At 35.2% G+C, this 12,164-nt stretch overlaps 1 protein-coding gene across 2 annotated transcripts in view; it reads right to left on the reverse strand.

Annotated features, from left to right (window-relative positions):
• The window catches only part of LOC131682533 (carcinine transporter), a 63,123-nt gene that overhangs the window by 36,872 nt on the left and 14,087 nt on the right, over positions 1 to 12,164 (reverse strand). For both annotated transcript variants that reach the window (XM_058964076.1, XM_058964075.1), the window contains exon 2: positions 1,865 to 2,089. In XM_058964076.1, the coding sequence (XP_058820059.1) occupies positions 1,865 to 2,089 (225 nt within the window). The remainder of the gene's footprint in view (positions 1 to 1,864; positions 2,090 to 12,164) is intronic.

Consider the following 12,164-nt stretch of genomic DNA (forward strand, 5'->3'; position numbering starts at 1 on the left):
AATGTCTGTTCGATTATAATTTCACACACACACATGCTAGCGGTAAACCTCAAAACGTTACATAATGAACATTCTGATTCCTACTTCCAGTAAGGAAAGGAAAAACGCGAACTAGCTTTGAAACTTAATCTTAGCCACCCACACTCGCAGTATAATAAATTTGCCATCTTTGTTTAAATCTTGCATAAACTGCCCAAGACAAAATATTGTTGATTTGAAACCAATATATTGGTATAAAAACTCAATTTATTTTATTGTTTATTGCTTTAAATTTTAAAATATGCTCTAAAATATTTTTCATTCGACAATAATATCTCTTTCACGCGTTGTAGAATTCCCATCTTACGCGTTTTCCTAACTATGCAGTTAAATTTTCTTACAATTTTGCTAAAAAGTATCTAATAACATAAATTAACACGAGCATTACCTAAATTTGCCTCATTCAAAGAACTCAATTTCAGATATGCGTGTATCAAACATACTCTCTCAAGAGCACAGTTCTCAGTATACAGAAATGTATAAATTATAAAAGTCATGCACCCAGAGCAGATTCCTACATGGCAATTTTGCAGTAAGACATTGCACCTCGGAAAGCCTTGCGCGAAAACAGCTGAGGAAAGTCCACCTACTGCAATCCACAACACCACACAATTATCCTTTTCCAAACCCTAATGTAGGGTTGACATTAGTGCCATCTGCTGGTGCCATCATGCTGGCAACCAGCACACTAGCATCATAGTGTAAACGCGCTGATACCAGCTGCTGGTAAGCGTTTACATTATGCTGGTAGCGTGCTGGTTGCCAGCATACTGGCACCAGCAGATGGCAGCCAGCACCAATGTAAACTGCGCATAAACGGCTACAAAACCAATATCTACGTATCTGACAGGAACCAATATTCATTCAGCAACAATCGCACCCTATGCCTCCAAACCAAAAATCTGTTCCACCAACAAAGATGCGAACACCGAAGAGGGCAGATACACAATAGCAATCAATAAATTCAAGAACTTCCGACAAGGGGTGAGTCGCTTAGCACCAATCGAATTGTGAACAGTGTGATGGCCTGTGCCACGATGTGCCATGGTGATCAACAAAACAAAAACACGGGATGCTATGATTATTTCACTGCACTTTGTTGACTGTTTTTGAGTTAGCAGAAGTGTGCCTCAATGTTCCACACATTGTGGTAACGAGTGAAATGATTGTGTATTACTGTGGATCGTTTACTTATATCCTAGCTGATATAGGGTGTATGGCACATTGTTCTAGCAACTAACCCCTTGACTTTCAACCATTACAGCAAGAAAGCAGCACCGTTAACGAAAAGGATGTGAACGACAACGCAAGAGAAAACTGACTAATTGATATCCAGTGCTGTGCAGTAAACAATACAGCTTCACCGCCAAGAAATAAAACTCAACACGCCGCAGCAAACTGCGCCAGTAAGACTCGACGAGAGCTGTATTTTTCCTTTGATTTATTTCATGTTGTTGAAACATGTATGACTCACGGCTCAGTTATGCTAATGCATTGAGCCATTTGTCCGTGTCAAAAAAACACCAAGGTCCACTGGCTACGTAATGATTTTAGGTTGTCTTCATAAGATTTAAGGGATTACACCACTGTAGATTTTATTTAAAATGGCCTAAAATGTGTTTTGGAGTCTTGCCAATGTTATGCCAAAATATGGAAATTAAAGAATTTTTTGAATATATTGTCCACTATCGACAACATTTTTCGTTTTGATAATTATTAAATCTGTAGTGTGAACATAGTATAATTCTTACAGTACCTTGCCATTAACTAGCAAACCATTTTAAAAGCGATTGTATTGCCTATTGTCAGCAACATAGATAATTACCTGGATCACTGGGATGCCGTACTGTTTCCTCTCCTCAACGCTATAGTTCTGCAGGTCTGGTATCTTGCACCAATAATCGCCTGGAACGTCGGTCATGAACAGCTGGTTGAAGGCACAAAATCCACATGGAATGCAAGCCGGAAGACAGATAAGCCACAGCAGCAGCTTTTGATAACGTCCAAATTCTCCTATTACCGGTAAAAGTTCATCCAAATCGAACGGTTCCTGAGGATGGCATTTCAAAGTTAGAAGTTAAGTCGTATTCAAAGAGATGAACAGATTTTCGATAAAACAATCAACATGCATTTTGCATTGAGAGTCAGGCGCTGTGAATTTCCATTTCCGAATTTGTTACTTATACGTTGTATCATCATATAATGCAATTTAGAAAATCTTCAACTTCAACGAAGACAACGAACTTTACCAATAGATTTGTTATCAAAAATCGAATTATAATATGACTTGTATCAATCAATAAGCTTCCTCATGAAGTTAGCATGCGGAAGTAGTGCGCGTACCCAAACCAATCTCTTAGTGTAATGCTGAACTTAGCAAATTTAAAAATAAAAGCGAATTAACAATTTATTAACCCTCTTAAGACAGATGACAGGTGGATAATTTCATTGTCTAAAACTCTGTAAAAAAACTACAAACTGATCAAAAATCGCCCGAGAAAATTTAAATTGGCACGGGGCCTACTGGTTAAGAAGTCGATCTCCAAAAATACATTCATTCGTAAAAAATGGTTTACTATAACTATGTGTTCAGAAAAATTTGTGTGCTGACAACGTCCTTTTAAGCGGAAAAACATAATCCCAGATTCCGTCGGTTCATTCGCACCAATGATATCTTATGAACAAGAAGATTTATAGTAGAAAAAAGTTGTGCAAATAGGTAGTCTTTTCAAAGATACTAAGTAATATATAATTAAAAGAAAAAAATGAAAATCGGTTGAGTAGTTTTCGGCAATCGCTATCGTGGAAAAGTCATTTTTGGAAAAACGACATTTCGAGATAATCGAGATTAAAATTTCAAGTTATCACTGCTCTTGGTCTACGAAGCGCACTTCGAAGCGTTGTAACTTTCGATCTAAGGCTTGGATATCTATGAAAATTTGGCAAAATTTTCTCAAGGACTTGTACCTACTTTCAGATAAAGTAATAAACACTTTTTCGAATTTTTTTAAAAATAAAAAGGCATGGATTCGGCAGAAAATCAAAAAAATAATTTAGACTTGATATGATTTAAACGTAATATGATTATTAACGAGGATAACACTTTCCGAAAGTAGAGGCAAATTTATGACAAATGGCGTTTTCCGTTCGACTTTAGCAGGTCCTGGTCCTGAAATATTCGAATACAGTAATTTAAGGTCAAGATCACATCATTTTCAAACCGCCAATTTCGGATTCGATGAATTTTACAAGCGTTAAACAGCACATCATCTGGTAAAATTTTTTTAGAAAAAATAGATTAAGGGACATTTCGTAAATATCATTTTATAACTCGGTATACATATATACTCCCTACACGTAGTATTCAGGCTGCGATAAAGTTGATTTAAATGATAGTCTCAACAAATTCGCTAAAGACACGAACTCTGTTACTATTTTTCAGAACTATGCCATTTGGACAGTAAGTTCGATTTTCACCAAACCGAATTTCTGGCTACGCCGCTGACTCTAAGTAGGTAGAAACAAAGTCGTTCTACACTCGGCCACAAGAAACTTCTTCGAATACTGCCTATATTTTTTTCAATTGCATCGAACTATCGATTTATCGACTTCTTGCAAAATTTGGCGAACCTATTCCAATTCGTGAGTTAGTTTATGTTAAAAGGGCATCCTAAATTAATTGGTATATTTAAGGGTTTATATGTTGCAAATAGAGAAAATACAGAAATTTTCAGTTTTTTTCCTACACAATATTACAAAAGCTTATTAAACAACAATAATGTTGTAAAAATTATAAAGCTTTAAACATTTTTAAAAGATTTTCAGAGCAGCGTGCACCCAGTGCACTAACGCAAGTGACAGAAGGTTATCGAAAAGTTTCGTGAAAAAGAAAATTCCAGTAATGATGATTTTCCCTAACGGGTTTAGAGAGTTTTTTATTTGTTCTTTGGATTAGCGATACTAATTCAAATCAAAGAAGTCGCTTTTAGGAAAAGTCGATATCGAAGTAAAGTTTGAACTATGCACGCATTCACTTCAGAGATAGCGTAATATCGATGGCTGCAATTTCAGTTCTTAGTTCTCAGTCGTGTTAGAAATTGGAGTAAATGCTATGTTATTAACAGAGCATTAGCAATAAATCGTTTGTATGTCTATTTTATGGAACATTTTCCCGCTTTTCCATTCATTTGGTTTAGCCTTTGAGATTTCTAGCACGGATGCTAGCCTATGCTGATTTGAGCGATTTTCTGAGTCCTGCCACTGTCCCATGTATTATGTGTTATCAAAAACGTCGCGAAGCATCATGTTCTAAATTCTCAATCGATATAATATCCGAAGAGAGTGATAAGAGTTATAAAAAATGTCTCATCACACTGTTAGGTGGATTAAAAGTGTTTTTTTACGTCTATAAAACTGGTTTATTTTTCATCAAAATTTATTGAAATTAGGAATAAGTCATAGGAATTTTTTTCTGTTTTAATAAATTATATACATTTATCACTTCGGTTTACTACAAGAGGCCCTGCACTTGAAGCAGTAGAACGACGTTTTCTGCGCAGAGGTCAACGAGATCCGCCATTTTGAATTTTCGAAAAAATAATCATTTTTTAGTTATTGATAAATAACGAATAAAAGCAAAAGTTCACATGTCTTTTCGTTTTTTCACAGAACATTCTCAAATGTTGCTTGATTTCCCGCCGAATCCAGGAGAAGGTCTCCTTAACCTTCCGGCAGTCGCGCTGGTGTACTGAGTACACGCTACTCTGAAAAGCTAGCGAAGTCGTCTTAGAGCATCAGCAGGTGCTCGTTCAGTGGGTCATATGCGCGACTTCCGGAGGGTTAAATTTAACACCTCGAAAAAATCGTGTAAAACCCTGACATATACGAGCATCAAAAGTAATTTGTGATTGTAATTTTACATGGGGTTGAATTTCGTGAATCGCGTAATTTTTCTAGGCATATGGCATTTGGTATAAATGTTGATGAGTTAAAAATTTTATGGTACTATGCATGTAAAGTACATTTTCATGTAAAATTAAACGGAACAGGGTTATATCTCGTTATTTCGTGAATTACGGTTTGTTAAATTGTATCACGTTAGGAATTACGTCAACTGTAGAATTAATATTTTTGGTCTGTTTTATTTAAACAAACTCGATTAGATAGTCATTTGACTTTATTTCGATTAAGAATTTTGATCAACAGTTTCAAAATTAATGTATAGATGATGTTTAGGTTCAAATTTGTTAACTTTTTGGATAAATTCGAGTACTTCTGTTCATCGGACGCTATAGCTGCAAGGTTTCCCTTTAACTCAAATCACACTTCGATTTCAAACGCAACAAATTTCACATAACCTAGAAGAAAGGTGTCAAAACCTACGCGCCAAAAAATATGAATTTCATCGTTGACGTAATTGCAAACATGACACAATTTAACAAACCGTAATTCACGAAATGACGAAACATAACCGTGTCCCGTTTAATTTTACATGAATATGTCCATGCGCAATGACATACAGTTACACTTATTACCATTCAGAACAAACGTGTTTAGAGTAAAATTGCATAATATATGAAATTCAACGTCATATAAAAAAAGTAAAACTAAGTCATTTTTGATGCTCGATTATGTCAGGGTTAGAAGACGTAAATTTACAAGATTTTTGCTGGGCATCGCAAAAAAATTTTTTTTTGAATTCTCTAAGGCCCCCCTCTCATATTGTGACAAATGTCAAAGTAAGGTCAGATGCCAAATTTCACATCATTTGGACAATTTTAGACCCCCGCCCACTTCGCTTGAAATTTTCTGAAATTGGTACTATGGGAAAATATGGAGGAAAAATACATTAAATGCTATAACTTTTGAAGTAGCAATCAGAAAATTACAATTTATACCTCTTTTGGAAGAAAATAATCTTAGTATTTGAATGGAGTTATTTTTTGTTTCTAGGAAAATACGGGAAAGTGGGGTACTGGGTCATTTTGGATCAAAAATCCCATATTTTTAATGATTTTTCTGCTCCGTGATGCAAATCATACATATTTTGTAGTTTTTCTAATGTGAAAAAATCTCAAAAATCGATCGGAACCTTTTTGACCTTAGTTCGAATACGAGAAGTTGGGGTTATAGGGCCTTTTGTCATTCACATTAAATTTTATCATTTTCTCATGCATATATCTCTATTATTCTTCAATCAATTTTCATAAAATGTAACTTGTTGAACGTGTAAAATTCTGAGGAATAAAACAACAATAAAAACGTTAAAGATAAAATTCAGAAACATCGAACTTTTTGATATTTACTCTACAAATCTCATTTTTTTCATTATTTGTACTAATACCTCAACTTCCCCTATTTTTCCTGGAATGAAACTTTTCTCATGTGATCTCTAAGCATATTTTACACTAAAATTAGTAAATTAAATAAGAATTTTGTTGTTAAATGGAGTTAATATGATATTTTATGATAAAAATGTGAAATCGACACTATATGTCAAATAATTTGATGTTCCTGAATTTTACTGGTAACGAATCTATTTTTGTTATAATCCTAAGGATTTTCTACGTTCAACAAGGTATAGTTTATGAAAATTGAGTGAAGAAAAATAAAGATATATTCACGATAAAATTATGAAGTTTAACATGAATGACAAAAGGTCATATATCCCCAATTTCTCGTATTCGGACAAAGGTCAAAAAGGCTTCGATCGATTTTTGAGATTTTTTCACATTAGAAAAACTACAAAATATGTATGATTTGCATCACGGAGCAGAAAAATCATTAAAAATAGGGGATTCTGGTGCCAAAATGACCCAGTACCCCACTTTCCCGTATTTTCATAGAAACAAAAATATCTCCATTCAAATACTTATACTATTTTCTTCCAAAAGAGGTATAAATTGTAATTTTCTGATTGCTACTTCAAAAGTTATAGCATTTAATATATTTTTCCTCCATATTTTCTCATAGCACCAATTTTAAAAAATTTCAAGCGAAGTGGGCGGGGGTCTAAAATTGTCCAAATGATGTGAAATTTGGCATCTGAGCTTACTTTAGCATTTGTCACAATATAAGAGGGGGGGGCCTTAGAGAATTCAAAAAAAAATTTTTTTTTGCAATGCCCTAGTGTGTACTGTCATAATTCTCTTTGATAAAAAATTCTGGAATCGCTTTATGCGGAAAAGAAATCGCAATAGTGAGTGAAAAATAATGATTTTGTCTATTGTACGAAGATAGGGAACTCAATATAATAGTAGATAAAGAAAGTATCACCTTTATCCGACAGAGCTGTTGCTCACAGTTCTAATAAAACCAATAAATTTACATTTACTTGAGTGTAACAAATGTGCTACATTACCATACATTTATATGTGATTTGTAATTTACACAATTTTTATTTAAATAAAACATAAATTTACATGCATTATTAAATTACATGTGATTGGATATTTCTATGACGCATGAATAATATTTAAACTATTGACTGAGATATGCAGTAGCTTTGTGTTATGAGTGATGTAATTTTTGTTTATGTTAATTTGAATGGAAATTGCATTAGATTAAGTGTTACGTCAATATTTATTGAGTTAATTTACAAATTGCTTTATAATTAATATTCATGAATTTTTACTGTGGTTACTGAGGAATTCCATGAGAAACCGGCTGACCGCAAAATATGACCATCGTCGATTCGAACGAAATTTTGCAGTTGTGTTCGGTGTATGAATCTTTATGATTTTCTCTGGCAATTGTAACAATTTAATACAAGAGCAACTTTTCAAAAGGACCGAAAAATATGTTGTGTCATTTTTCACAACAATAAAAAATTTAAATTGCAAAAAAAATCCATTTTTATTATTTTTTATATATCGTCAACAAAAACCTAAAGAGAAAAGAAACATTTTGAATTTTACTGTATGGTGGAAAACTTATCGGTAATAATAACTTGTTTTGATTTTAAATGTCATACTAATTACCATACAATACTTGTTCATATTTCATGTAGCTTTCATATGTTTTACAATATCAACTGGATGTCAAAGAGGCACAGACAATATTATGGACCTTTTGAAAAACCTATGTTTGTTGATGAAGAAACGCGAATAACTCATGAAAAGTTCGTAATAAAACAAAATAATTGTGTCGTTAAAACAAAATTTAAAATATCTCGAGAACTACATTATTTCAGACTTTTTTGTCATGAGCATTTTAATTTCAAATGCGTTAAAAATCATATTCAAAAAGAAAAATGTATTTTTGACTGCAAATAGTAAGAATTTTAATATCCATTCGAGTGTGGAAAATATGGTTTTCAAGCCGAATTCATACGAACATCGTGTGAAAAGCACATCAACATCATAAGAAATGCCATTGACTAAAATTTCAAAATATCACTTTGTTTTGCTTATAGATTTAATTGGCAGAAGAATAGGTGAAATCAATTGATTTACATGTAGAAATGCACTACATGTTTCTCAGGCGAAAGTCATGTGAAAAGTTCATACTTTACGACTCAATAGCATGGCAATCAACATGCAAAAGAAACATATGTCATATTCACGTTAAATTTATTTGAATATAATTGCAAAGACCACATGAAATGCGTTTTAATGGAATTCCATGTGAAATTCAAAGGAAAATCATTCGTTTTGCTTTTTAACGTGAAACGAACACGAAAGTGATGTTTAATTTCTTATGGTTTCATCGTGTAGATTATTTTCAGTGCACCCTGAAAAAGTTACTTTTACGCCTTTAAAGCGATAAACATTGGATTTTTGACATTTTATGCTGGAATAACGCGAATAGCCTTTAACAGGGGCATAATTACACAATTAATTGTTTTTATTGGAGCAAACTTCCAAATATCTCGCAATATCGTTTTGATAGATTTGTGGGGTATCCGGCGGGTTGAAATCTCGCGAAGTATTTCATCCGATAATCAACCCACTGGTTCCATGTCGTAATAGGCGACTAACAACAGATGTGGTTGTGGCCCACTAGGAGGTTGATAACAGTCTATTATCTTTCACCTGACTAAACCAGCCTTGAAACCGTGTGGCATCCGGCGGGTTGAAGTATCTCAGCCGAGAATTGGTCCACTGGGTTCCAGATCCCATGTCGCAAGAGGCTACTGAAAACAGGAGTGCTCGAGGTGAAGTGTTTCTCCATGCCGAAGGCTGAATGGCTGGCATGATTAAAATATGCCAGTCGTGCACAGAGCGTCGTGGGTATTGTCCTTGCTGCGTTAAGCGAATCGCTTGCACAGTGGACGTTTGTTTCTTCGCAAATCGTGAGATTCAAATGATGGTCATGTCACTAATGTCCATTTCGGGGTTCGCTATAGGCGATTATAAGCCAACGTGTTTGGTATCTTCTAGTAGCTGCTCAATAACTGCCGGTGATGAAATGTGCAACGCTTCGACCGACCGTGATTCGAGTAGCCAAAATTATTCTTCAGTATAGACGTACAGCAACTATCAATCTATTTTACAGGAAGCAAAAGCTTTCATAGATTGAAGAACCGTATTTCCATGAAGGAAACTTCAATGTTGGAAAGCTACTTAACCCCGTCTTCGTAGCTTACAACAAAATGGTATGACAAATCCACGCTGAATACCTCGTGCATGTAAACTTGTGAATAGTGCTATCGACGCATATCATTTATCCGACCTCAAACTCATGATATTTGTGCTGTCGCAGTCAATGTGACTGTTGATAACATAAACAGGAAATACGTCTATTGTTCAACATATACGTCGCATAAGGAATCATCACCTTCTGATGATTTCAAATACCCACCACTTAATTTGCGGCAGCTCAGATATCAATTTGAGAAGCTCCGAATTGATGGACTGTTTAAGCAGCACAAATGTGTATATACTTAATGTAGCAAATAACCCAACATTTGTATTACGCATAACAATACATCCAAAAAAATGTCAACCTTTTGTTATCAACTAGAAGATACCAAACACGTTGGCTTATAGTCGCCTAGAGCGAACCCCGAGATGGGTATTAGGGACATGACCATCATTTGAATCTCACGATTTGTCTAGAAACAAACGTCCACTGTGTCAGAAAATGGACACAGCAAGCATAAGTCCCATGATATTCCGTGCACGACTGGCATATTTTAGTGCCACCAGCCATTCAGTCCTCGGTACGAAGAAACACCTTGACTTGAGGAATCCTGCCTCTTACGACATGGGAGCAAGACTCAGTGGATCAATTCTTAACTAATATACCTCAAGCTGCCAGATGCCATAGATCTCTAGGCTGGTTTTGTTCGGAGAAAGACAATAGACTGTTATCATCCTGCTAGTGGACTACAGCCATTCGCTCGACAGGTGATCATTGTGGATCACAAAGTAGGCCGAACTTACAGATTAACCATGAAAAACGCATTATGCCAACTTTGAATAAAGCGCATTAAGCCAACTTTGAATAGCGCCAACTTTGAATAAAGCATCCTTCGTTAAGAGGAGCGGGCATAGCGTAGTTAGTAAATCGATTACCTTGTATGCAGCTCACATGGGTTTGAATCCCAAACCCCGCACATAGGGTTGGAGAACTTTCTATTGATTCAATTGACGAAAGTTCTCTAACCCGAAAAAGAGGTGAATGAACCAAACGTTAAAACTTCTATAATCGAAATATTAAAAAAAAAACCGTTGCGGATAGCTTTGTGAAGCCCTAGTAGGTATTGGATCTACTAGAGTTCTTTACGCTTCAGCTGTTTGCTACGCGTTGTTTTATGTTTCGAACATCTATAAGTATCTGCTATTTATTAAACGATAGATGATTTTCCTAATATTTATTGTATTGCGCGAATATTAAAATGATACAACTGTTTAATGAAAACCCATTATAATGCGCAAGCGAATATTGGGACGGTACAGAACAAAAGAGCAATTGATTTGCTTTTTCATTTGCTGGTACCACACACCAAAAAAATATGAATTTTATTGGTGACATAAATCCAAATATGACGCATATTTAACAACACGTAATTCGCGAAATGACTTAATTCTATGTGCAATAAGACCTATCAGAAAAAAACCATTTCAATTACTGAAATGTACGTCATTAAGTTTAAATTGTTTCCGCCTCCCATGTAATTTTACATGAATGATATCAAAAATACAGCCAGCATATTTTTTTCAGTGCTCAGCAACATAGAATTACTCCTTCCTGTACATAAAAAACGTTAACATGCACCGAAAGCTGATGTTCACCCAAATGTCGTCTGCTACTTGCGCCATTAGAACTCGCAAAGTGAAAGTCTCGGTAAATATGGCGATTGTGTGCAAAATCTGCGGTATTGCGACCGAAAATACGGAGTTTCATATAAAACACGTTCGATTACACAAGAAAAACAACTGTTTTGAGTGTGCGATGGATAGTTGTGCATTGATTTTCAAGAACTTTCGAAGTTACGTTACCCATCTTCGTCAGCGCCATATAGGAAGGAAGAAGGATTTGCAGATGGAATGTCCACTTTTGACCTGTGAATTCGAATCCTCGGACTTTAAAACAATGACCAAACATATGACTCGCCATATTTCAGAAGGACATCCGGTATTTTGTCCTTTGAAATGCCGGACTAACAAACCATTTGCCACATCGAACACTCTCAGGATTCATAACATGTATTATCATCGGATGACAACCCTAAAGCACCTAACCAGGAAACAACATTCCCCTCCCGAACATGAACTACTTGCATTCGAGCAGATCCCTCAGTTCCCGTTGGATGTGGAAATAGAAACCGAGGAAACAGAGGAAACCCTCGAAGAAAAATTAAATGACGTCCTACGAAGTATTGAAGTAGTCTTTGGGACATTATTTTTGAAGCTAATTTCAAAAAATCATGTTACTGACGTTGTTATTCAGGAAATAGTGGATTCTATGCAGGAAGCTGTTACGGTTGGAAGAAAATATTCGGAGTTAAAATATGAAGAGCTGGTTAAGGAAACTGATCTCTCTGTGAATGCGAAAGGGAAGATCAAACAATCTATGTGTTCCAATAACTTGTTTGATCACCTCTTTGGGAATGGGGGGAAGTTTCGTACCTCACATATTCGGAAAAAATTTTTTGAAAAGAATTTTTCGTACATTTCTCC

The sequence above is a fragment of the Topomyia yanbarensis genome, chromosome 2 (assembly GCF_030247195.1).
Source record: "Topomyia yanbarensis strain Yona2022 chromosome 2, ASM3024719v1, whole genome shotgun sequence".
NCBI classification, from domain to species: Eukaryota; Metazoa; Arthropoda; class Insecta; order Diptera; family Culicidae; genus Topomyia; species Topomyia yanbarensis.